General features: G+C 61.3%; 2 protein-coding genes across 2 annotated transcripts in view; one reads left to right on the plus strand and one right to left on the minus strand.

Annotated features, from left to right (window-relative positions):
- The window catches only part of CORO7 (coronin 7), a 57,016-nt gene that overhangs the window by 5,759 nt on the left and 25,007 nt on the right, over positions 1-26,250 (minus strand). Inside the window, exons 8-15 of the mRNA XM_028117548.2 lie at positions 22,720-22,806; positions 22,183-22,265; positions 1,958-2,012; positions 1,484-1,541; positions 1,259-1,404; positions 1,086-1,178; positions 813-959; positions 148-274 (exon numbers count right to left, since the gene is read on the minus strand). Coding sequence (XP_027973349.2) covers positions 148-274; positions 813-959; positions 1,086-1,178; positions 1,259-1,404; positions 1,484-1,541; positions 1,958-2,012; positions 22,183-22,265; positions 22,720-22,806 — 796 coding nt within the window. The remainder of the gene's footprint in view (positions 1-147; positions 275-812; positions 960-1,085; positions 1,179-1,258; positions 1,405-1,483; positions 1,542-1,957; positions 2,013-22,182; positions 22,266-22,719; positions 22,807-26,250) is intronic.
- VASN (vasorin) lies at positions 14,927-17,531 on the plus strand. The gene has a single exon (XM_028117550.2). It carries the CDS (start codon positions 14,927-14,929, stop codon positions 16,955-16,957), a length of 2,031 nt encoding a protein of 676 aa, XP_027973351.2. The 3' UTR covers positions 16,958-17,531.

Consider the following 26,250-nt stretch of genomic DNA (forward strand, 5'->3'; position numbering starts at 1 on the left):
TGGGAAGGGGACTTGCAAGCCCAGGACTCCAGGGAACATCCAGGCTGCCCTCTTACTTGAGACTCACCTCATCCCACAAGGACAGGTGACCCCACCGGGAGGGGCGGTGGACAGAGGCAGGGTTAGTTCCTGCCCTGACACACTTACCCAGCAGGCTCTGTAGGGACCTCTGGCTGGGGCTGGTGCCGATGCCACTGGTGCTAGAGAGGGAGGGCCCCAGGCTGGAGGGCGTGGAGGGCGAGGTCAGTGAGCTGAGAGGAGAGGAGAAGCCCTCCTGGGAGAGAAGCACCCTGGGTCAGACAGCAAGCCCCTGGGTGTGTTCGCCAAAGAGAGAGGGGGTGCTGGGGTCATCACTCTGGGCCCCTCCTCCCGGGCTGTGGGACACCGTGGGGGCAGGAAGCCCCACTGTGGGGCGTTGGGTGAAAACACAAACACCAAAGCTGACAAGGGCTGGAGGTGGCACAGGGCGAGCTCAGCTTCAGACTGTGGGGACAGAGGGTGGCAGCTACCAGCTCCTAGCTTTGTAGAAGGACAGGCCCAGTTCGGTTAAGATCTGCCAGGATTTTAAGAGAAGCCAGAAATCTGGATTTTTCTGTGAAAGTCTTGCTTTTCATGTGTTTGCTCAATTTAATGTGTTTGCAAGAACAGTGCAAAGTTCTTTATTTATGCTTCACGTGTTTCTCTCTGTTTCGCTTGAAAGCTAAAAAAGGCTCAAAGACCATCAGGCAGGCAAACGCATTTGTCCAGTTTGACTCAGGGCACCCACTGCGGCAGCATGACGGGGAGGACGGGTGGTCGGCCCGGGCACTCACGCTGGGATCCGCATCACCCACAGGTGTCTCTGCAGGCAGGGCTGCTGCTGACGGGGCTGCATCAGGGGAGGGCTCCGCAGGGGGCACCAGGCAGGAAGTGAAGCTGGGGTAGGGCTGGTGAGCTGGGTGAAGGCTAACCTTCTGCACCTGTGGGAAGAGGCTGGTGTTTGAGGCAGGGGGGACAGGTGTTTGAGGGTGGGTTAGCATACAGCTGGACTGCAGGGCAGTGCGGGGGGGGGGCACTGGGAGTGGCCAGCCAGGCCGTGGCCCTACCTGCTGGTTGCTCCCAGCCCACCAGGCGTGGGAGTCGGAGGCAGGCACACAGCCTGCTGTGTCTGGGAACAGGTCCTCGTGGAACTCCACAGCCTGGTGGCAGACAGGTACGTGGCCAGGGAGGTCCAGGCCCCCCAAGATCCTCCTAGCCCCTCACCCGGGGTCCCCCTCACCTTGCGAGGCACGTGGTAGCTGACGGGCACGATGGCCGTGTCACTCAACTGCAGGACGCAGAGCACCTCGCAGCCCATGACAGCCAGTGCCCGCCGGGGCACAAGAGTCGCCCCGCGCATCACGCTTTCCAGGAGGCACTGGGTCACTGTGGAGGGGACACCACGTGAAGATGGTCAGGGAGGGTGGGAGAGAGGAGGGGGAGGATGGAGGAGGACAGGGCTTACCTGGGCTCAGTGCAAGCTGCTGGGGGGCCACCTCATAGCAGTACAACTGACTCTCCCCCTGAAACAAGCCCAGCCTGAGTGCCATTCGCGGTCACGCCCCCCACACCCACCCCAGCTCCTGCCCCTGTACTCTGGGCTGTATCCGCAGTGGGCTTCACCGTGAACGAAGAACAGGGCATGGTCAGGATTTACAGAGCACCTGCCGTGGGCTAACCCTGCTTGATTGTTGGCCTTGTCCACAAATCTGACATTCTTGGGAGTTACAGTCATGCTGACCTGAAGGCCACTCAGCCTGGCAAGGGTGCAGCCCGAGTCACACTGCTTCGGCTTCTTTCTGGGGTGGATGGCACCCTGCTGTCCCCAGTCTCCCAGCCGGCTGGCTAGGTCAAAGGTTGGGACAGACCTGGCACGTGAGGGCACTACCCTGGGGGGACGGGGTGCTGACATGGACAGGCACTCCAGCGTCTTGCTCACCTTTCCTGCCAGGATCAGGAGCCCGGAGTCTGGGTCCAGCAGGGGCAGCAGAGACCTGAGGGAGAGAGGGCTAGCTGGCGGGATGCGGCCAGCCTCTGTGCCTGAGGGGCAGCTGGAGAGCTGTCAGCCTCGTGACTCCAGACAGGGGCTCAGGCCAAGCACCACGCTAGCCAGGAGGGATGCAGCCCCTCTGCTGACGGGGCTGTGTGTCCAGCCTGTCCCCTGGGACCCTCCACCTTCTCTCTCCCTGTGCTACCAACACGCCGACAGCGAGCATATCCCCATGTCCCAGCCTTTCTTGCCCTGGGTCCTTCACTTCAGGATTCGTATGGACCCTGGGCATAGGGGAGCTGGCCCCTCTTTCTATACCTCAGTACCGAGCTCCATCCCAGGCTCACCAGCTCCAGAAAGACTCCACATACACTCTGTCCCTGGTCCCACCTTGGCCAGCCTAGGCATCAGGCCAGAGTTACCAGGGAAGATGAGTGGGTGTGCTGGAACCAGGGACTCCCTCCATCCCTGCCCAGTGCAGTTGGCCTGGGTGCTCCAGGTCCGCACTAAGGTTTGGGGACCCCCTCCTCGGTTACCCCAGGCTCCTGATGACATCTTAGAGACTCAGAACCCCTCTCAGCATGACTTTAAAACTAAGGCAGGGGCTGGGACCAGGGCCTCCTTTCCTTCCCTGCCCTCCCCATTCTCCGTCCCCCCTCTGCTCCCAAGGTGGGGCTTTGGGTGGGGGGCAGTGGCTGCGAACATAGAAGGCAGGCTGGAAGCCCCCAGCAACTCTGCTGCTCTATGCCAGTCTCCCCTGGGCTGATGGCCTGTCACTGTCCAGGAAAACTCTGACAGGTGCCTTCATCCGTTTGTTTCCTCTCCTGGTCTTGGTTTCACGTCCCTAGGAACCCAAGGGCCTGGACCCTCACCCCAATGCTGACACTCACCCTCAGAGCCCCTTCCTCATTGTGGTCCCAGAGGTTGCCCAGCTGTAGCAGCTGCATCTATCCCTCACCCAGGCCCAGCCCTCCCCTTCGCCTGCCTGTCCATTCCCTCCTGGCTAGCTGCCCAAAGCCCACTTGCTGCCCACCTCCCCTCCCTACCCTACTGGGAGCCACAGACTGGGCTGGGGAGCTGGGTGAGGCCCTGGGTGTCTCCACAGCTTCTTGGAGTACTCTGGGCCGGTCACCTGTGAGTAACAAGGGCTCTAATTACCTTGGGCTGACAGAGTGAGCTGGGCTCAGAACTGCCCTTCTTGACCTGGTCTGACTAGTGCCTTCTGTGGGGGAGCAGACGGGCTGGGGGACAAGGTAGGCGTGTGACCTGGGGCGCCCACCACACTGATGCTGGCTCCATAGGGGCTAGAAGCAGGTCCCTTCAGCGGCTCTAACAGGACTTTCATTCACTCACTCATTCACTCCCAACCATTCATTCCTCGGCCAAGCTGATCTGTACCCAGCCCTTGGCTCAGCCTGCAGTTTTGACTGGAAGTGAGTGCAACAGACTCCACCTCTGTCCTCAGGTTGCTCATGGCTTGCCTGAGAGGCGACACACTCCAACCCCCCAAACATGCGAAGGAAAGGTTCCCTGCAGACGCACGGCAGGGGGCAGGGGGACCTGACTCTGGCTGGCCGCAGGGGAGGAGTGTGTTCCCTATGCCCCAAGGGTTGAGGAGGAATCAACCAGGTGGGGAGTGTACTCTCCAGACAGGAAGAGCAGCCTGTGCAAAAGCTCTGCAGTGTGGCGGGCAGGTACCTGGTCTGTCTGGGAAACAGGGTGAAGGATGATGTGGCTGGTGGCCTAGGCAGTGAGGGTGAGGGGCTGAGCCTGGGGATCAGGTGGGTAGAGGCCAGACAGAATGGGGCCTGGTACATAAGAAGGGGAATTCTGCCTCCCTCCATCGGACAAGCAACAAGAAGCTGATGACATGTCTTAAGTGAAGGGGAACAGGATCAGACGTGTGCTGAGTGGAGATCGCCATGTGGAGACGGACAGGAGAGGGTAGAAATGAGAGGTGATGGGTTCAGGGCAGTGTCTGAGAGCGAGTGGAGTGACTCCTGAGGCCCCACTGTCACCTTGGCAAGAACTGGGGAACGGGTCTGTGGGTGGCACTGACAGCTCATCAGTGCTCTAAACCAACCTCCTCAAGACGCTCCACCTGGCCTCCCTGTACTCTCACCACATCAGCCCCAACTGGCCAGCCCACTGACTCAGGTGCTGGGGGGCGCGGGGGCAGGAAGTCATGGAGGGCAGGGCTGGCTCCTCCGACAGGTCAGGCCAGTCTTCCTCACCTCGGGCAGAGCCATCCACAGCACAAGCCAGGAAATGGGGTCAGGGCACCCAGCCCCCAGGGTTGACCAACAGCTGGCACGGGCCTGACCCCGGGCTTGGAAAGAGAGCCAAGCCAGGTGTGGGTCTGGAATGCAGAACACAGTTCTGGCCTGGCAGAGGACCAGGGGAGGTAGGGGTGGCACAGGCACCCCTCCTGCTGCCATGGTATGCCGCGGGGTGGGCATCTGGGCCTGCCACTGGAAGGGACTCTGACCCAGGTCCAGGGGTCTGCTCTAGACCAAAGTCATAGAAGGTCTACAGCCCAGGTTGGGCCCCCACCTCCAGGCCCACGTCCCAGAAGATGCAGGATGATGGGATGGTGGTACCAGGTCATGTGAGGGAGGAGTTAGCGCCTGATAATCCCATCAGCTTTCCCAATATTCCTGCATTTAGCACAGGAAGTACTGCCGGTCAGGAAGAACAGCTTTAAGAGTTCTCTGGTTTTCCTTGCCAGCCCATCTCTCCCCTTCAGACTCACCAACCTAGACATCCTGGCATTGCCACTGGTTCAAAGCAGTCCAGGTCCTTTGGATCTGTCCCTGCCACCCAGGCTGGGCAGTTGGGACCCCTCCTCCCGGACCAAGCCTTGCCCCACACCCCCTAGCTGCCTTAGAATCAGGTTCTAAGGGGTGTATGTGTGTAATATCTTGATTCCATATGAGAAGAGAATGGAAAAACTGGGGAGGGGGTCCCCTGGAAGCTACCCTTACACCTCTGGAGGGAGTAGGAGCACAGCATGGGTGAGTCCAGGCTCAGGATTGGGGTGCGGGAGAGACCCTTTAGGCGGGTGGTTTATCCCTATCAGCACGAACTGGACCCAGAGGCGAGAAGTTTGGGGGCCTGTCAAGAAGTCCTGTTCCTTGGGGAAAGTCTGGCTAGAGGCCCTTGGAGCACCCCCCCGGGGGGGGCATGTGTGGACCCTCCTGAGAGCTTTAGGGGACACAGGGCCATCCGACCAAAGCCACACGGTACTGACCGTAGACTCAAATGTCTCAGGAATGTGAGTGAGTGAAGCAACCTGGTGGGAGACACCTGGGAGTGGTGGGGACTGGGGCAGCCAGTGAGCCTGGGCCTCTATCAGAGGGGGCAGCTACTACTCAGCCCTTGCCCGTTGTTCCTATTTAAGGCAAGCTGGGAAGTCCCATTTTAATGTGAAACCACCGGATTTTTCAATTTTGGCAATGGCTTCAAAGTTTTAAAAAGTCCCAGATAGGCCAAATGAAACACAGCCGAGAGCCAGCACTGGCCCAGGAGCAGAGGTTCACAAGCCATGCCCCACATCTACATATACCAAGAAAAGCATGTAGTGCAGGCCGGGCTGGAGGGGATGACAGGTATGCCAAGGCCCTCTGGAAGTTGGGAGCTGAGCTGGTCCCCAAAGGCTCTGAGGCATGACTCTGACCACAAACATAGAGCAGGAGGGCAGAGCATTTTCCTGGAATATTCCAAGGCAGGGGATTTTTCTGGACTAGTCTAGCCCCTGGCACCACCCTCCCCCCCACCAAGGGCCACCATCAGCTGCACCCAGGCCCCACCCACACTGATGGTGAGGCCTAACCTCCCACCCCATCCCACCCCTCCAGCACTGTGGGGCCTTGGGCAGACTCACTTCCCCTTCCTGTGTCTCAGTCCCTTCATCTAAAATGTGGAAAAGGTGGCCCAGGGATACCTCCCTGAAAGCCCTCATGGTTAAAAGGACCCCAGAACTCAGATTCGGCATTAGAGATTGTACTTAGAAGGCTCTCAGAGGGCTCTGTGTGGCCTGCCCAAGAGTTTTTGAAACTGGGATTAGCTACCAACAATAACACATTGAGAGATTTCGCCTAAAAACTCCAGATTTCCAGTTTCTCTTGAAAAACCTGAAACTCTGGCAGACTGGGGCAGGTCGTAAGGCAGAGCCCTTACACCAACCCCCACTTTCCCTACCCACCCACCGCCACCTCTCCAGGTCTCCACAAGCTGTGGGGTCTCCTCCTTGAGTTTAAATAGTGCCCTTATATCGCCTGCCTGATGTGTCATCGGTATCCGGGTTTAGGACTCTTGGTCTCACTCTCTTGCTTTTACTAAAAACAGGGACCCGCCCAGAGTCATATGGCAGACTAGCGGCAGAGCAGACGGGAGCGCGGGACTCCCGCCTCGGTCGGGAGGTGGGTGAGTGAGTTTATCAGGCAGCCGGCGAAATGACCCCTTTAGCGGAGAGAGGAGGCGGGTCTCTGTCGGCCCCGCCCCGCCCCGCCTCGCGGGGGAGCGGCCCCGCCCCCAGCCCTTAAAGTGCGACCCGCCGACCGAGAGCTGACTCCGCAGCGCAAGCCCGGGGCCGGGAGACACGGACGCGGCTGCCCCCGGATCCCGGAACCCAGGACCCCACCGGGCCGGCCGGCCCGCCCCGCCCGGCTCCTGCCGCTGTCGCCACCGCCGCCGCCGCCCCCCGGTGAGTGTCTGCCGGGTCGGGGCGCTGCGGGCGGAGACCGGGGGCGCCATGGGCCGGGCTGTGCAACGCGCCGATCACGCGCGCGAACCCCCCCCCCCCGTCGCGCGCACACGCACTCAGGACGGACACGCGACCCCCAGCCCCGCACGATCCTCGGAGCCGACCTGGGCGCAGGGCGGGCGGGCCCCATGCACCCCTGCCCGCGCCCGACTCGCCCCCTCCTAGGACAGTCCCGGACAGCCCCACGGCCGCGCGCGCGTCCAAGGCTCACCGGCCAGTAGCCGGCAGGGCTGTGAGCAGACAAAATAAACACCCCCTCCCTCGCTTCCTCCTCCCACGGCTGGGCCCTCCGGCATGACCAGTTTTATGAATCAAACCCCTTTGAGGGGACAGCCAAGCCATAGACTTGGTTACTTTTAGCTCCTGGAGTGGGACAGTCTGGTTCTGGGCCTGGAGCCCTCCGTGAGCCTGTACAGATCTGTGTAGATTGGCCGCCTGGGGGTACTGAAGGCCCTTGTCACTTAGGACAGAGCCAGGGGGCCAACAGGCATGCAGCCTTGGGGAGGAGTGGGGGTGGCTAGGAGGTATCTGATGCCCCGTGGGGGGCAGGAGACAGACCTTGGCTGGCTGGGGCCCTTCATTTTCCAGATATTAGGGTGCCCCATCTCTGCCTCTGCCAGGGACAGGGTTTTGCTTGGGCTATGAACCCAATGGCCTGGAGCCAGCTTAGTCCTTTGTGTCCCTGGGCTGGCAGCTCTGGGGCCTGAGGGCTGCTGAGGTCCCCTGTGGTCACTGGCAGGCCAGGCAATTGGTGCCAACCATTCTGCGTTGCCCCCATTCGTTAAAGATTACCACAGCAGGGTCACTGACTGCCTCTCCTGCTGGGGCCCAGGGGTGGAGTCTGCAAGGTGGGAAGGAGGAAAAGGCCCCGAGGGTCCCACTGTCCCCCTGCTTGCCTTTTGCACCAAGGGCAGGTGAGGTTCTGGAACAGGCACCAGGACCCAGAGCGCTCCTCTGCAGGGTAAGAGCTTATAGGGCTGGGAGACTGTACTAAATTTCAAAGGTTCCTTCCCGCTAGGCTGGACTTTGGGTGTTGGGGGCACAGAAGGGTAGCTGGGTGGGTGCCCTCCAAGTGGGGTCCACTTGAGCTGGTCCAGAGGGCAGTGAAGTCCAGTATGGGCCCAGCTGTTGGCAAGGCCCAACAGGGATAAGGCCAGTGTGTGGGGGGATGGGAGAGCAGTCCCCTGAGTTGGCTGTCTTCTCCCAGGGGAATCAGCCCCCGGAGCTTCTGTAAACAGAGTGTCAGAGGCAGGAAGAGGGCTCTGGTAATGAGCAGCCCAGCTGGATTCCCTCCAGACCATTATCTGGCCTAGGGAGGGAGGATGAGCACACACGTGCCAGACGGGGGGCCCCGGGCACTGGCTGTCCCCACCTCCCCCAGATGCAGACTGAAACAGCTACTCTGGGACCTGTGGGTCCAGAGGGTCAGATGTGGCTGGTGGGGGACTGGTGTCCCAGGGCACTTTCTCCAGACTCTGGAAAGAGAGTGGGGGGGCTGAACACGAGAAGCCCCTCAGACATTGCCCAGACATGTGTTCTCCCTAGGAAGCCTCCTGTGGCAGGCAGGGAAATGCCCTGGGCAGGAGATGGGTCCAGAGTTTCTGGCTCCCATTCCTGACACCCCTACTACTGCTCTGGGGGAGCTGGAGCAAGACCCATGGGGTTTTATAAGTGGACCCCACCCCTGAGCTGGGCAGCTCTCAGCTGGTTCCAGGAGGCAGCTCCCACCTCAGAAAGCCAGCCAGCCGGTCCCCCTTGGTGACCAGAGAGAAGACTGGGTGAGCTTGTCCCACAGAAGCATCCCTGACCGTCTACAGGCCCTGAGCTCTCGGGAAGGGGAGCAATGCTACCTCATGGGGTTAGTGACCCCTCCTGTAGCCCCCCTCAGCTCCCCTTAGAGTCCCTCCCTGAGCCAGGGAGCCCAAGGCTCTGCGCTGCCAAGAAAACCAGCTCCCCTCACTGCTGTGGAATTTGCAAGAGTTCTTGGAGAAGGGGGAGGGAGTGTGTGTGTGTGTGTGTGTGTGTGTGTGTGTGTCAGTGTGTCAGAGCGCGGCCCAGTGGGCGTGTGTCTGGCGTGGGCATGTGTCTGTGCGCGCGTGACTGGAACAGGGTTGTGTTTGGGGGCGGGCAGGGGTGCTGCAAGAGTCTGAGTTCACCGCAGGCGGACAGGGGCTCAGCCTTCTTCCTTTTATCGGTTTCCACATTCCAGAGGCAGCCGGATTGCTTTCCCTCAGCTGGCTGGGCCGCCTGGCTGGCCAGGCCCTCAGGCCTCCCCCACTTTTCCTCATTCCAGCCTCCCTGGGTATGAGGAGGCTGAAGCAGGCTCCCTTGAGCCACCTTGGTTTTGAGGCGTAGAGGCAGGCAAGGGGCCAGTTCTCCAGGTTGGGGACAGTTCCCCCAACCAGTCTCCTCCAGGGGAATGCAATAAGGCTCTGACATTCCTCTGCGGCTGCCTGAGAGATTTAATTAAAGAGGGAGGAGAGAGCTGGCTTGCACTGAGAAGGGGCTGGGGCTGAGGCAGTACTGGGGCCCCTACTGGCCCTGGGCCTGGATGGGCAGCAGTAAGAACTGAGAGACCTGGGCGAGGGAGCTGGGTTGTAGCTCCCCTGATCAGTTCGCAGACCCCAGGCAGGGCCAGTTCTGCTGCAGGGGAACCCAGAACCCCGGGCATGGCAAGAGTGAGAAGGGCAAAGACCCCTCTGGGGTCACTTCCTTCTCAGTCCCTGCCCAGGACCCAGACAACCTGGGCCCAGCTGGCTTGGGCTGGTGGCCTCCCTTGGTGACTAAGGTCTTCCTCTGGCAAATCCAGGGTTAATGGCAGGGTTAGGGCCTTACTTGATGGATGCTTGGCCCTGGGTGGGGACAGGACAGCCAGGAGCCCTGCGTCTGACTGAGCCCAGCCCCTGTGGCATCACACCCGCGCGTGCCGATGGTGGCATCTGGACTGGTCCATTTCTAGTTGGGCCACAGCCACCAAATAGCTCCCGGGGCAGCAGGTGTCCTCTCCCAACAGAGTGGCACCTCTCCTGACTGAGATGACATATCCCGCCACCCTGAGGGCCCACTTGAGCAAAATGGCTTTAGTCACTGGTCTCCCAGGCCTGGGCTGACAGGTCTGGTGGCTGCCGAGTCACCCATGGTGCCACAGAAGACACCCATTTGGGGCCAGGCACACCTGCTGGCGATCCAGAGCCCTCCCTGGACAGGGAGACAAGGCTGACATCAAGACTGTCCCCCTTTGCAATCTTCTGCCCAAGGGTCTGAGCCCTGTAAGGGAGACTCACTGAAGGAGCTTCTCCAAAATACAACTCTGCTTGGGCCTTATCCCAGAAATTCTTATTCATTGGCAAGGAGTGGAGAGGGCATCAGGAACTTCCCAAAGCTTCCCAGGAGATTCTGATGTATAGCTGGGGTTGAGAAACCCCTGGGGTTGTAGGTGGGAGACATAAATGCAGAAAGGGAACTGGATAAGGTCATAAAGTGGTGTCTTGGGCCTCATGTGTAGAATGAGGAGAGTGGGCTGGAGTGGTAAAGAGAGTAAGGCAGATGAGCCGAGACCAAAGTAGGGACTCCTGGCTTCATCACAGGGTCAGACTGCTGTCCCCACCCTCACCTTGTCCCCTTCCCCTGAAGGCCTAGAACAGAGACCCCAACCTCTCTGCTCTGCCGTGCCCCAGGGATGGCGAGATGGGCGGACCCAGCCTCGGCTCTGAGCCTCCTCAGACACGTCAGCGAAACCGGAGCCAGCCATCCTGGCCGCCGGCATGGTCCCCGCCTGCCTTGGGGGGGTTGGCAGACTCCTGGGCTGGGCCACTGCCAGGCCTGGCCGGCAGTGTTTAGCTGGGGGTGGGGGGGGGGCAGCACTGGGAGCCAGAGGCCGAGGGCCTCAGGGTCAGACCTGCAGCACCTGACCCCTGCACCCACTCCGCAGTGTCTGGCACAGGAAGGGGTGGGCTGGCCTCGTCTGTCTGTCTGTCTGTCTGACCCTATGCCCCCACCAGCCAGGCGTGTGGCCTTCCCCAGCAGCAGTGAGATGTGCAGCCTGAGCTCTGATGCAGTCCCCCAAATGCCTGGGTCCCACCCACTCACCTGCCTGACCCAGGGCCTGTGTGTGAGTGGGTGCCTCCAGATGTCCCTCACACTCAGAGGTGGGTGGGGGCACCAGGGTCCCTGTGAGGGCTGAAGAGGATGTCCTTACTCATAGAGCCCCTCCCTCTGCTCCCTTCCCCCACTCCCAGGTCATATGCTGAGGGGGGCTGGCCAAAGGACAGCTCACTCCCCCACCCCTTCCAGAACTAAATACACTCCTCATCAGGCTGCTCTTTCCAGCTTCTCTCCCACACCGAAGGGTGGAGGATGGAGGGCAGCCTCCCCATGGAGGCCTCACTCTGGGCGTAGGGGGGCCTCCTGTCTGTGCTGAAAGTGGCGTGAAGCCCCTCCCACACCATGGCATCCTCACCCCATATGTGCAGAAGGCAGAGCTCAGGTTTTATGGGTAACAGCTTCAGTAGCTAATGTTTACTGACCACTTAGCATGTGCTCCAAGTACAAACTAAATAGCCCTGACAATCAGGCACTATAACCAGGAACGCCCCCTCTCCCCTGCCCTTCACAGACGGGAACCAAGGTAAAGGACCATGGCTAGACTGTCATGCAACCACACAGGCAGTGGGACCTTAAAAAGCCCCATCCCAGCAACTGTCCCCTGGAGGGCAGCACAGCCAGCAGCAAGAGCCTAGGCCTCAGTTTCCTGCCTCATCCCACCACGCCATGGTGGGCCAGGCCAAGGTAAGGAGGCTGCAGAGTCCAGGGGAAGAGCGCCGACCTGGACCCTTTGCCCTCCTACTTCCACTACCCCCCAAGCCCCAGGGCTGCCTCCAGGAGGCTCTCCACACCCCTTGCAGAGGGAAAGGTCCCACCTCCCTGCCTCGGGTCAGCAGATCAGATATCAAAGCCCAGGCCCCTGGTCCTTCAGGGCTGCTGGAATTGCAATGGCCAGGAAAGCCATGACCTCCCATGAGACACCCCACCCCCAGTGCGTGCGCACACACACACACCAGAACGAGCCCAGACAGGCGGAATCACTCCCAGAACTTGTTAAAAGAACTCCCCCACTCAAAAACAAACAGAACAACACAACACTACAACCCCGGGTGCTCAGAACAACTCCAGAGAGTCAGGCAGGGCTGGTGAGAAACTGAGGCCCAGAATTGGAAAGGGACTTGGGAAGCTATTTAGGGGCCGAACTTGGGCCTGAACTCAGGCCTCTGTCTCCTGTTGCCCTGCTGCCCACCCCCTCCAAGGCCGGCCTTCACCTTCTGGGTCCCTTCTGGGGGCTATGTGATCTGCTTTTGGTGCCAGAAGAGCCCATGGCAAAGCCCCCGAAGCAGCGGCACCCAGCTTCCCATCTGCCAAAGCCCCAGTGCCGACTGCCTGCTCGGGCCCAGGTACTCACCCCAGCATCCTAGCAGGTGGGCAGCAGGTTAGCTGCTGCCTGCTGGGGTCTCCCCGGCCCAGGATGCCAGTTGCCCTTGTTCTGACCCAACCCCTGCTCCCCACCTACTCAGCCAGATTGCCACCCTGTGGCTGGACACCACCCTACAGCTCCCTCATGATGACTTTATGGATTAAAGGGCCAACAGACTCTGGGCAAAGCCCAGAGCCCACCCTGATGCCCCTCCTCAGCGCAGAGTGGGGAACACCCCCCAGCAGCAACCTAGGCCCCCAGGGGCCACACCTGGGCTGTTCAGTTCTAAATGCTCGCAGTCCTAGTCTATGTCAAATCTGAAATGCTTGGGGAGACACTGAAGAAAGCAAGGCCTCAGAACTGGGATGCCCCTGGCCCAGGCTGCCTGACTGGAGCATGAGCTCTTAACCATGACCTTATACATAGCCCAGGGGGAGCTGAAGCCGCAGGGGTGGCCACGTGTAGGGTCCCCTCCCACCCTGGAGCCTGGCTGCTCCCTTCCTGACCCTGCCTGCCCCGCTGGGAGAGCTGATTCAGGGGGAGGCGGCTCACCCCACACGTGGATGTGGGGGGCGGAGGGCGCTCACAGCCCACATCTGGAGGCCAGGCCACACCCGCTGCCTTCTGAGTCAGTGAGGGTGGAGCGGGTCCACTTGGGGGAGGAGGCTGGGTGTGGTGCAGGCAGCCCCCCTGGGATGGTGCCGGCAGGGCCAGAGGGGAACAAGGCCTTCCAGGTCCTGGTCCTAGCATCTTCTGAGGTTTGGTACAAAGCCCTGCCCCACCATTTACTCAGCAAAGATGAGCTAAGCATGCTCTGGGACACAGGGAAGTGAACAGGAGAGAGAGCAGGGGAAGGGGCACCAGCTGGGGGTCAGGGAAGGCCTCCCTGGCTGGCCTCTGTAAGGTGGTCATCAGTACAAACAAGTGAGGGGCAGAGGCTGATAGTCCCACTTCCGGGGCAGAGGGGACCCTGTAGGTGGGCAGGGCCTGCGCAGGCCCAACCTGGTAACAGGCCTTTACCCAGAACTGGTCTCCCCAGTGACTTGTCTTGTCTATCCTGGGACCACGTGCCCCTCCTCTGCCTCACATTGCGGGAGCCTGTGTTCCTGGGAGAGGAGCCCGATGGATGGCAGCAGGGCAGAACACGGACTCAGCTGAGGGGGCCATGTTACCTACCATAGCGTGATGGTTGGCAGGTGTGGGGGAAGGGGAGGCTGAGCCCCAGCACAAAAGGCCCTTGTGTGAGCAGAAGGCACCTGGAGGGGAAGGGTGCCGGCCTCTTGGGGACTCTCAGGGCCCAGAGAGTGAGGACAGCTGGTAGGGTGGCCCCTGGGCTCCCCCAGGAACCTGAAAGGGGGCCTCATTCTGTGGCCCCATTCAGTCTAGAGCAGTTCCAGCTACAAGCTGGAGCCCAGAGCAGCTGAGGGAGCCGCCCCTTCATCAGCAGGGCAGGACCATCCCAGGCTGCAGGCCCAGCTGCACCTGGACATGGTTAAGGACCTAGGCTCCGGCTCAGATTTCCTGGCAGTGGGACGGCAGCAAGTCACTACACCTCCTGGAGCCACCACCCCCCCCCCCCGCCGCCCTTCTGTCATCTGGGAGCAATGAGGATAGTTTCCACCTGCCATGGCTGCTGGGGGCACCACACGAGGGGACTGTAAATGCTCGGTGAGCTAACACAGGGTGAAGAGCTGCCGCTCCTTATTCTCAGTGCTCAGGCCAGAGTGGACCCCAAAGAATAGCAGATGAACCAGTCTGCAGAATGTTTCTAGAGCCAGCTGATTTGGGGACCACCCCGTAGCCAGTGTCCCTCAACGTGCCCCCTGGATGAGCCCAGGGAGGCCAGGACCTTCCACCTCTGGATCTGTCATCACACCTCAGAGATGGGGGATCTGAAGCCCAGGGTTCCCTGCCTCCCTATCTGCCCCCCCAACACAGGGGAACACCTGCCAATAGCTCAGGCCCCCCTCTGCCCCCTCCCCTAGGAACATTCCCCCTGGCCACATCCTGGAGGGCCCTCAGCTCCCATACCGGGCAGGTCTGACTTCACAAGTGGAAAAACACCGATCCCATAGTTTCCATGTGAAGTCTTCCCGCGGCGGTCTCCTCCTCACTTGGAGGACACAGAGCGTGGCGGCAGGGGCCGGCGGCACGGGGCAGCCAGCTTCTCTACTTACGCACTGGCTGCCCGCCCCTTCTCTCCCAGACGCTGGGGGGAGGGGCTGCTGCTCTTGGACCCACGGGCTCCCCCCCCTTGCCTGTCCACCTCAGCAGAGATTTGTGGGGGGAGGGGACTTGAAGGGAGGGCACGGAGCCTGATGCTTTTTGACCACGTTCTCTCGAGCTGCAGAGGTGAGAGGGCTGGGGTTAAGGAGAGGGGAGTTTTTGTGGCCACTGAGTGTCTAGGTGCCAGCCTCTCTGCACGCATCAGCCCACCAAGCCCTGGTGACAGCACAGAAGTAGCAAGTGATGGCATAACGAAATCACGGGAGGGCTCAAAGTCACTCAGTGAGGGAGCTGATGGGGCTGGGACAGGAATGGGGCCGGGGCACTGGGGACCTGACCATACCTGCTGTGCGCTGTTGGATTTGGGGGCAGGGAATGCCCTTCCTGGTCCCTGACTGTCCCCCAGACCCCTGGCTCATGGTGTCATCTCTCTCTCCCCCCTGCTCCCAGGAACCAGAAGATGTGTTCCAGAGTCCCCCCCCGCCTGCTGCTGCCACTGCTGCTGCCGCTGCTGGCCCCAGAGCCTGGGGTGCAGGGCTGCCCACCCGGCTGCCAGTGCCACCAGCCACAGACGGTCTTCTGCACCGCCCGCCAGGGAGCCACCGTGCCCCACGACGTGCCACCCGACACAGCGGGCCTCTACGTCTTCGAGAACGGCATCACCACGCTCGACGCAGCCAGCTTTGCCAGCCTGCCGGGGCTGCAGCTCCTGGACCTGTCGCAGAACCAGATCGCCAGCCTGCCCGCCGGGGTCTTCCAGCCACTTGCCAACCTCAGCAACCTGGACCTGACGGCCAACAGGCTTCGCGAGATCACCAACGAGACCTTCCGCGGCCTGAGGCGCCTGGAGCGCCTCTACCTGGGCAAGAACCGCATCCGCCACATCCAGCCCGGAGCCTTTGACACGCTCGACGGCCTCCTGGAGCTCAAGCTGCAGGACAACGAACTGCGGGCACTGCCTCCGCTGCGCCTCCCGCGCCTGCTACTGCTTGACCTCAGCCACAACAGCCTCCCAGCCCTGGAGCCTGGCACCCTGGACACTGCCAACGTGGAGGCACTGCGGCTGGCTGGCCTGGGGCTGCGGCGCCTGGACGAGGGGCTCTTCAGCCGCCTGCGCAACCTCCACGACCTGGACGTGTCTGACAACCAGCTGGAGCGTGTGCCACCCGCCATCCAGGGCCTGCGGGGCCTGACGCGCCTGCGGCTGGCGGGCAACACCCGCATGGCCCAGCTGCGGCCCGAGGGCCTGGCTGGCCTGGTGGCCCTGCAGGAGCTGGACCTGAGCAACCTGAGCCTGCAGGCACTCCCGCATGAGCTGTCGGGCCTCTTCCCCCGCCTGCGGCTCCTGGCGGCTGCCCGCAACCCCTTCAACTGCGTCTGCCCCCTAAGCTGGTTTGGGCCTTGGGTACGGGAGAGCCATGTGGCGCTGGCCAGCCCGGAGGAGACACGCTGCCACTTCCCGCCCAAGAATGCTGGCCGACTGCTCCTAGACCTCGAATATGCTGACTTTGGCTGCCCCGCCACCACCACCACGGCCACAGTGCCCACCACGAAGCCCGCGGTGTGGGGGCCCACGTTCTCCCCCTCCAGTCCGGCTCCCACCTGGCTCAACCCCACAGAGCTGGCTACCGAGGCCCCCAGCGTGCCCCCTGTGGCCCTGCCCACGGTGGGGCCTCCCCCCAGGCCCCAGGACTGCCCGGCGTCCGTTTGCCTCAACGGGGGCACCTGCCACCTGGGGGTGCAGGGTCACCTGGAGTGCTTGTGCCCTGAGCTCTTCACAGGCCTATATTGCGAGAGCCGGGTGAGGCAGGGGCCCCCGCCCAGCCCCGCCCCAGCCACGCTGCAGCCGCCCCAGCCCCTGCCCCTGGGCATCGAGCCGGCCAGCCCCACCTCCCTGCGCGTGGGGCTGCAGCGCTACCTGCAGGGCAGTGCCGTGCAGCTCAGAAGCCTCCGCCTCACTTACCGCAACCTGTCAGGCCCCGACAAGCGGCCCGTGACGCTGCGCCTGCCTGCTTCACTTGCCGAGTACACAGTCACCCAGCTGCGGCCCAACGCGACCTATTCCATCTGCGTCAGGCCTCTGGGGGTCGGGCGGCTGCCCGAGGGCGAAGAGGCCTGTGGGGAGGCCCGCACGCCGCCAGCCAGCCGCTCCAACCACGCCCCCGTCACCCAGGCCCGAGAGGGCAACCTGCCACTCCTCATTGCGCCAGCCCTGGCGGCCGTGCTCCTGGCTGCCCTGGCTGCTGTGGGGGCGGCCTACTGCGTGCGGCGGGGGCGAGCGGCGGCGGCTGTAGCGCACGGCAAAGGACAGGTGGGGCCCGGGGCTGGGCCTCTGGAGCTAGAGGGGGTGAAGGCCCCCTTGGAGCCAGGCCCCAAGGCGACTGAGGGCGGTGGGGAGGCCCTACCCAGTGGGCCGGAGTGTGAGGTGCCACTCATGGGCTACTCGGGGCCTGGCCCCCAGGGGCCCCTTCCCACCAAGCCCTACATCTAAGCCCGGGAGCGACAAGGCTGCTAGGCCGGGCTCTCAGCCCTGCTGGGATCCGCCAGCGCCCTCCTGCTGCCAGACCAAGGAAGTTCTCAGATCCCTACCGGGAGAACACATCAAGATCGCGGCTGTGTGACGACAGCAAGACCCCGCCCCTCCGTCTCCTCATCCATGAGATCCTGGGACCCACGTGACCACCTCTAAGGTGCCCCAAGCCTGAGTGCCTACAAGGGTGGCGTTTGCCCTGTCCTCTGCAACGTACAACCCCTGGGGAAGGGTGGGGCGGGCCCTGCCGTGTGCTGGTAACACAGGCCCAGGGCTGCCAGGCCCCACTCCCAAGGAGACTGGGGGCCAGTGAAGGAAGCCCCCAGAAAGACAGCAGAGGGAGAGTGGGGCTGGGGATGGGGCATGTGGGTCAGCCTCGGCCCCAAGGAGCAAAGAAACAAAAGAAACTGGAAAGACAGACGCTTTAGGAACATGTTTTGCTTTGGTTTTTTAAAAACATATTTATAAGAGATTCTTTCCCATTTATTCTGGGAAAATGTTTTTCAAGCTCAGAGACAAGGACTTTGGTTTTTGTAAGACAAACAATGATATGAAGGCCTTTTGTAAGAAAAATAAAAGATAAAATGAGTGTGTTTCTCTGGCGTGGCCCAGGCTACCTGGGCTGGGTGAGGGAGGGTGGGGGTGCAGGGTGGGTGTAAACGGACAGCTGTCTTTGTGGGGAAGCTGGGGGCCAGGAACCCTCTCCCCAGTGGGCACCAGGCCCTGGTCAGCAACCCCTGGGCTTGGGAGGGCTGCTGTTGAGGACCATGTCAGGAAGGGTGGCCCTTCCAGGTACCCCGCCCTGGGCTATGTCTGCCCAGCCTTAACTGGTACAGCCTCTCAGTTGAGACTGGGGTGCAGGCGGGAGCAGGGATGGGAGCTGGGCAGCTTCTAACCTTGAACAAGAGGGACATGAAGGCAGCCTCACCCCACCCAGGGCCAGTGGTCTGCCAACAGGAACTGTAGTGCTCCTGTGAGGCTGAGCAAGGCTCACGGCAGATAAAGGCCAAGAGGGTCCCCAAGGATCCCTCCTTGGGAAAGGGCCTGACAGGCACTTCACTGCCTCCCTTCCTCTGTGAAAGGGGTCCCTAGAGCTGTGTCCTGCAGGCCCCCACAGATGGTGCTGGGCCAGAGAGAGCACACAGCCCTCCCTAAAGTCCTGATACCCTTCTACGTGGGCTCAGGCTGGGGCACCTTGCTCCCGGCCTCATGCTCTAGCAGCAAAGAGGGGTCTTGGTGGAGGGGCAGCACAGATCCTGAATGACAGGAACCGTCTGGTGAGTGGAGAGGAAGGGCCAAGCCGGGGCTGTTAGGGGCAGGTGGCCCAGGAACAGGACCAAAGATCTGAGCCTGGCTTGCAAAGGCCTGATGGCCCTGTGATGCCTCTTTACTCTGCACTGGGGATGTGCCCAGGCTTTCCAGAAACCCCGGAAGGGGGAGTGTTTTCCAGGAAGGCCACGGGCTGCGTGGGGGCAGGGCCAGGGATGCAGACTGCAGCTCTGGCCTGGACTGGGTGCTGGGAGCTTGGGAACAAGGATGGTAGCACACCTTCTTCCATGACCCTGAGACAGGAGGCAAAGTGGGCCCTGGGGCCGCAGAGAGGCGCTGCGAACCCTGAGCAAGCCTCCCCGAGGCCCCATGCCTGCATCCCTTCTGCGGGTCATGGCCCCTGGGCCCCACCAGCCTCACCCTGGATGGAAGGAGGCAGCTCAGCCAGGCCTGGGGAGCAGGCCCTGGGGCTCAGGGCGTTGATGTCAGCGCCAAGTCAGGCCCAGCCACGCGAGGCTCTGGATTCAATTAGCGACTGCTGTGGGTTCTGGCATGGGAAGGGAGGAGGTGGGCGGTGGGTCGTGGCGGGCAGAGGATGGTGGCAGTGAGCCTGGGTGGGGCCCCTTCTTCCTGAGGCAGTGGCGGCCCAGGTGGATTTCCTGTGAGCCTGGGTCCCATTAGGGGAGCGGCTATGGCGCGGGCTGCCCTCCCCCTCGGCAGCCTTGTCAAAGGGGCCATTGTGGGCCTGTGGGCTGCTGCTGAACACAGCGTGGCTGTTGAATAAATGTTTTCACTGCAAAGCCAAACCTGGCCTAGTGGGATGGCAGGGGGTGGGGTGGGGAGGCAGGACCCAAAGACAGAGGCTAAACACTCACTCCAGCCCTCCCAGAAAAGGTATTTGGGGTGTCCCATCAGATCAGGGTTGGGGGGTGTAGGGAGGCCCAGGGCCAGAGTGGAGACCAAGCCAAGAGGCAACTGTTACGCAGGGCAATCCCAGTGGCTCCGGGGCAGGGTCCAGGGACGGATGTGGGGAGATGCCAGTGTGACTAGTGGGTCCTTGCTGCCGCAGGCCCTGTGCCATACGGGCTACACATGCTCCTGTTAATGCCCAGCAAATGCCCTGCAGGAGAGAAGCACCACCGGCTGGGGAGGTGAGCCAGCAGCTTGCTCACAGCAGGCAGGGACAGGATCCCAACACAGCCTCCCTGGCCCAGCATGGGGCTGCCAGCCATGCAGGCCTCCAGGAGACGCGTGGGGCCACCGCGAAGGACAGAAGCTCCCTGGTGTGAAGCAGCAGAGACCAAACCCCAGCCTCACCCTGCCGGGAATGGCTGCTGTGGTGAGCTCAACAGACAATCAACTTCTCTGGCCTCAGATGCCTCTTGAGGAACATGAGGAGATACATCCCCATCTGCCTGCGGCCGATGGGTACAGGTGACTGTTCACCCACCCAGAAGCACCGCCCAAGACGGTGTTTCTGAACCTCCCAGTCTAGAACATGAGCTGCTCCTTCGGTGCCAAGACTGCCCTGCCACTTACCCTCCCGCCTCCAGCCTGCATGGACCACAGTGCCTGGGACACCCGCTGGGCCTGCTGCCTGAGCCCGGCTTCACGGACAGGCCCCTGATGCCCTGCTCTTCCAACCATGGCATGTCTCCTCTGAGTGAGCTGCACTCCACGGACAATGGGGATGAGGAGGACACAGGTGGGAGCTGTGACAGAAGCCTCTGGGAGGGTGGGGCCCTGGGCACTCCCTAGGAGATGACAGGGAGAGGTGTGTGCCTCACCCCCGGCCCCCTTTAGCTTTTAAAAGAAACACTCACTGTTCTGCTCAAATTGAGATGGAAAATCTGTAAAACAGAGAAGAAATTGAGGGGTACAGTGGAAATCCATGGCTGTCCCCACATCTGACACCCTGCATACTTCCCATCTTCAGTCCAGATCATTCAGCAGGGCTGACACCTCAGGGAGGCTGAGGGGCAAGCGATCTGCCACCACTACACCCTGGTCCACCCGCTTTACCGAGGGCCGGAGAGTCCCCACTCCCCTGCCAAGGGTGTGGCCTGGCAGGGCAGGGGCCAGGACTGGGGGATGGTGGGGGTGGGACATTGGTCTGGCCACCCATCTGGGAGTGATTTGAGAAATTCCAGGCCTTGCTGGCCCCGCAAAGCTATTCTTAACTGCTCTAATTACAGGGTCAGCCTTGGCCAGTGGCACCGAAGGGTCTGGGCATCGTTAACTCCTCCAGGGGCCACGCTGGGGATGGGCGGGGGCTGCTCTGCGGGGGAGGGGGACCCATCAGGGGCCAGGGGTGGAGTCTGGAAGGCAGGAAGTGGTGGGTGGAGGAGCACTTGATGGCTAGCCCTGGGTCCCCTTTCAAGGCTGGGCCAGCTCTCTCCTGCTGGGGAGCCCTGTAGGGAAGAGGTTGTCTGGCCTGGGGAGGTGTGGAGGAAAAGATACGAATGCAGCATCAGGCCCAGGAGCTCTTATTCTTCCAATGCAGTGGGTCCCAGTGACTGCTCCCTCCGAATCCCCAGGGCCCAGAGTAAGCAGAGGCCTTGCACTGTGTGGTTTCAAGGCACTGGATCTCACTCAGCTTCGCCTTCCTCGTTTGCAAAATGGGCCTCACCAGCTCCCCAACCTCTCCCTTGGTTGTAAGAAGGGGTGGGAGCGGAGGGTCACTGCCGCCATTATCCCTTCTCTGGGAGATGCCCTGGCAAGAGGTCTTAGGGCAGTCAGGCTTTCCCGCCCCCAAATACGGTCCATGCTACTCCTGGAGCTTGGACAGATCACTGCACCTTCAGTGACTCAGTTTCCCTAGCCGTGAAACGGAAGAGGAAGGGGCTGAACGGACAGCCAAGAACCAAGACCCTCTCCTGGCTCTGACCTTCACAGATCCCTGCCTGGGGAGCACGTGGGGGTCCCAGCAAGCCCCTCCAAGACTCCCGGCTGAGCAGGGCTGAGGCTTCTGAAAGGGAACCAGGCCCCCGCCTCCTCCTACCCCAGCCAGGCTGGTCCCCCATTCTCCTGCACCTGTTTCCTCAGCTGTGATATGGGGAGTCACCACTGAGAGCCTCCTGTGCCTAAAGCCACAGCAAGCCCAGGCCCCCTGCATAGAGCTGGCTTGGCCAGTCTCTATGGCACCACCACAAACCCTCCTGCATGCACTTCCAGGAGGATGGAAAGATGAGGTGCACTTGTAGTCCCAAGCTGCCGGGGCACACCCCGCCCTCAAAACGACCAGAGATAGGCGTGTGGCCAGGGCTGAGGAGGTTTCATAAAGCCTGTGAGTCCAAGGCCTGCCTCCCTCTGTCACTTGTGCCTCCAAGCCTGCCAGCCCGTCTGTCTCCACATCATCCCACCTGACATCACCCCATGTCCACCCTGCCATCTAGTGAAGCTTCAGTCTCCTTGACCCTTGGCACCACCAAAATGGCCACAGCCAAACCAAGTACATTCCCACATTTCCTATCCATATGTCTGCCGGGTCACGGTCAGGGCCCCAAATGCCGACACACGCCAGTGTGAGCCCAGGGGCTGAAAGCCTGCATGACCTCTGTTGCTAGGGACCACACGGGATGGGGTCAGTAGGCTCATCGGCTCATGCAGAGCTGCCTCACCACCCCCTGCTGGTGAAGCTCCAGGGGGCTTTTGCAGGGCCAGGACCAGGTTTCTTCTGCAAGACCTCGCAGACCAGCTTGAGCACCCCAACCGCTTCGGTGATTAGCCCCTCACTGACAAGATCTGAGCCAGGTGAGGCTGCTCCACATGGACTGGGCCCCTCCACTCCACAGGTGGCCTTGCCACAGCACGGCAGAGGCCCTCACCCCGAGTGTCCGCTACAGACCTGGATTCGAGACACCATCCAGGCCCTTGACCCTCCCCCCAGCCCATCCCAGCATGCCAGCCGCTCCTACCCGGGTGAGGTGTCCAGGCTGAGGGAGGTGAGGGCGCTGGAGAAGTGCCGGGTGTCCCACAGCTTCACTTCCCGCTCACGCATCTGCATGGAGGAGGCAAAGAGGGGCTCAGAGGGGCCCATCCCTCAGCCCCCTGGGCTCCCTGGAAACCCAGCGCCTGAGGACACAGCCTGGTACAAGGGTACTTGCCCCACCGCAGAGCATGGAGCGGGGGGGTGAGTCATGCCAGGGAGGGAGAGTCTGGGTTTTCATGTCCTGCCCCTTTAAGAACCCGAAGGTGACAAGGGACAAGGGGCGGTTCTGTCCACGGACTCTGGGGGGGGGGGTGCTGCCACGGTTCCCAGGGTCAGGCTTAGCTATTGCAAATGGAATCTGCCAGTTTTCAGCAGCTGGAGGTCCCCTGGGGCTCTGAGACCCGGCTGCACACAGGGCCGTATATGGACAGGCCTAGGGCTGGCTGGCCATCCCCCACCTCCCAGTGGGGCTCATCCCTACCCTCTTGGTGTGGGTGCCCTGCCCATCTGGGAGTGGCCCTACCTGGTTGAATCCAGTGGACACAAGGTGCTCCTGGGTGACCGTCCACGCCAGCCGACCATCCTTGCTGTTCTCGTGGGCCTCTGTGCTCTGGAGACAAAAGATGGCGCTGAGCCAGGCACCTGGGTGGCTCAATTGGTAAAGCGACTGCCTTCGGCTCAGGTCATGATCCTGGAGACCCGGGATCGAGTCCCGCATCGGGCTCCCTGCTTAGCTGGGAAGTCTGCTTCTTGCTCTGACCCTCCCCGCTTCTCGTGCTCTCTCTCTCAAATAAATAAATAAAATCTTTAAGAAAAAAAAAAGATGGCGCTGAGTCGGGGCCTCTTGGGTGGGTCACCTGCCTGGAAGGCCCACAGAGGGCAGTAGGGGCCGGGATGGTAACCCCCAGGGGCTAGCTGGGGACAGGGGAGGCCTCGTAACACTACAGGATGGACCCCAGCTTTACCTTGGCTGAGGACAGCTCTGCTCCCAGAGGGCTGACCTGGCCACCAAGCTTGGGCTCAGTCTGCCTCCTCCAAAGGGTACTGTCGGGGCTGCCTGCCGCAGGGACAGGGCTCAGGGCAGCAGCACACCCTTGTTCCTTGCAGGTATCTGAGAGGAGGCACTCAGCAGCCAGCTGCCATCCCCAGGCTCTGGGGATCCCCATGCTCTCGGAGACCCTCATTTTTCTCACTTATGAGTGGGGCTCACATCTGCAGGGCTGTCCAAGGACCAACTGACACCACATGCAAGAGCGACTGGCCTACTGCAGACCAAGGGAGTATGAGCATCACGGCCGCCTCCTGACTGCCAGGGCCTGGGGAGAGGGCCCGGTGCTAAGCTCTAGGGAATGGTCCCGGAGAGGGCAGATAAGTGCCAAGTGTCCAAGCTCCTCGCTTTCCCGCAGTGCTGGAGCTGCCTGCAGGAAGGTTTCCTGGGCCCAGGGAGGAGAAGGTTTATACCACAGGCAGCCTTGTCCCCAGGGCCCAGGCGGGGGGGGGTGGGGGTGGGGGTGGGGGGGTGGAGCAGAGGGGGCCAGAGGAAATGCAAACAGCTCCCTCCCAGTCACCTCGGCCCCTGGAGCCTGAGACCAAAGACCCTGTTACCAAAAATAGCTCACCCCAAACTGTGGCCAGCTTCCTCCAAGCTTCCCACGATCTCCTTGGGAATGAATGAGGGAGGGAGGTAGCCTGGGAGGAGCTGGCCCAGCGTCCCCTCCCCAGCCCGCGGAGGCGGACCCCAGCGTGGGAGACCCTGGAACAGCCCATGTTGTTCAAGGGGCTTTTCTCACTGCTCCCTTCCCCACTCGGCAGCCAGCACAGGAAATCAGGGCTGGAGCCTGAGAACCAGCGCCCCATACTCCTCTCCACGTATGAGGGGCTGTGGGACCAGGGCAAGGTCAGCCGTGCCCTGACACCCTAGAGTCAGTGGTAAGTGTCACATGGGCCCTCCCTTTCACTGGTGTGTAAATATCCCATGTACACAGCAAACCAGATGGCCGGCAAAGCATCGTGCATCATTCATTCATTCAACAGACACACGAGGTCTCCCCAGGCCAAGGACCATGCTAGGAGCTATGGGGGAGCCGGATAGTTCTCAGATGGATGGTCACGTTGTTGGGTGAAGCGGGGCTGCTCATTCATTTACTCTTTCATAATATGAATGTTTGAGCAGCATACTCCACTAGGCACTGGGGACACGTGAAAGTAGGAAGGGTTCCCCAACTCATTGAATATACAACTTGGGAGACATTGCTAAACCAAACAGAAATCACTGTGTCCCTACACATTATTATAAGTGCCAGGAAGGAACAAAGTGGAGGTTAAGGGCACCAGCTCTCCAGACTGGGTGAAAACCTGCCCTGTGACTAACTGCCTCATCCCAGCATGAATTGCTCTATACCTCTGTGCCTATTCCCTCATCTGTAGAAAGAGCACTGTAATGGGACAGACTTTGGAGGGCTGTTGTGGGAAGTGTTAACACTGGTAAATGTTCAGGGTGGCTTGTCTGGCACATATCCAATATGCATTTTCTTAAAAAGCATGATAACAGAGTAGGATAAAAGTATAATAGAGGGAAATAAATTTAAGGTAACATTTGAGTGAAGGTGGGAAGGACCAGCAGGCATGAGCCAGGCAGGCGGGCCAGCACCTGTGAAGAGTGGGGACCTGGGAGAGCAAAACGGCCAGCGCAGCTACAGGGGGCAGGGAGCAAGGGGGAGGAGGCACCCCCAAGCCTAGGGGCGTGTGAACTGTGATGGAGCATTTTTCATATGGAGGCACAGGTCGGGGACGGAATCTACCTTGGCCCATCTTCTACCTTCCTATTTCACACATGGAGAAACCAGAGGCTTAGGGAGAAGCCACCTGCCTCAAGTCACCCAGCAAGACAGCTGTCAGCTATCTGAGCCTCCTGCCCCCTGGGGGCTGGGTGATTGCTTTGTGTCTGTGTGAGAGGGACCTGAGGTGAGAACAGATGAGGAGACAGAGCAGCAGCTAGAAGGCTGCAGAGCTGGGACCAGGAGGGGCCCCAGGTCCCAGCTGCCCCCCAGCACACATCCCTGGATGAGCTCACACCAGGGGACCCAGGCTGCCCACAGGGTGGTGATGGGCAGGGCACTGGTCTCTGAGGACACTGAAGGCACCAAGGAAGCTGAGACGAGGCAGGAGCTTAGCCTGGGCCCAGCATGCCCACTTTGGCACACCTGCCTCAGTGTGCCCAGGGGCCACAGGAAGCCCCACCGTTTGGGGTGGGATGGCCACTGACCGCCTCCCCCTTCTACTGTCCACAGATCATTAAAATGATTTTCATTTTCAAAACTGTCAAGTCCTTCTTCCCTGACCTCAGCGGGATTCAGGGAGGAGGAGCCCTCCTCTCTCCAGATCCCCCAAATTCTCATTCTCCTGAGCAGAGGGGAGGTTTAGCTGGAACTCAGGCAGTCTGCCATCCCGAAGTCCCAGCTCTGTCACAGGAGGCTTTAGGGGAAACCGCTGGTGGTAATCCCCAGCCTGCAGGCCAGGCCTCGGGCTTTCCGCCTCACAGGGGTGGCCTTTGTCCCAACAGGCAGCAGGGCATCCTGCTCATGGAGAAGCCCCTCGGTCCCCTCATGTCTCCCCCACACCTGGCCCCAAAGAGAGAACAGGAGGGGCTGACTGCCCAGCACAGGGGTACCAGGAGCAGGCACATACCCAGCATTCCAGCCGCAGGACAGCCAAATCCCCCGCTCTGTCGCCACAGCAGCGCTTCCTGAATGGGGCAGGGCAGCTGGAGGAGTAGCCCTGGGCTGCTGGGCTCTCTCCTTGTCCGAGGGGACCGTCTCTGGTGTAAGACCCCCACCACCCACCTATGCCCCTCCTCGGCCAGGCTCAGTCCTGGGCTCCAGATGCTGGCCCCCCAAGGCCTGCCTGACATACACCAAAGGCACAGGTCTACCAGCCCACGCCAGAGGTCAGAGGGCTCATCCCAGGCCCCTCCTGCCCCTGATTCTGGTGCTGAAGCCTCACCACTCCCTGGACACCCCTTCAGCTGCAGACTGCTACATCCCTGCACACCCAT

The sequence above is a fragment of the Eumetopias jubatus genome, unplaced genomic scaffold (assembly GCF_037043125.1).
Source record: "Eumetopias jubatus isolate StellerSeaLion01/CBP00866 unplaced genomic scaffold, mEumJub1_p1.0 scaffold_12, whole genome shotgun sequence".
Lineage (NCBI taxonomy): Eukaryota > Metazoa > Chordata > Mammalia > Carnivora > Otariidae > Eumetopias > Eumetopias jubatus.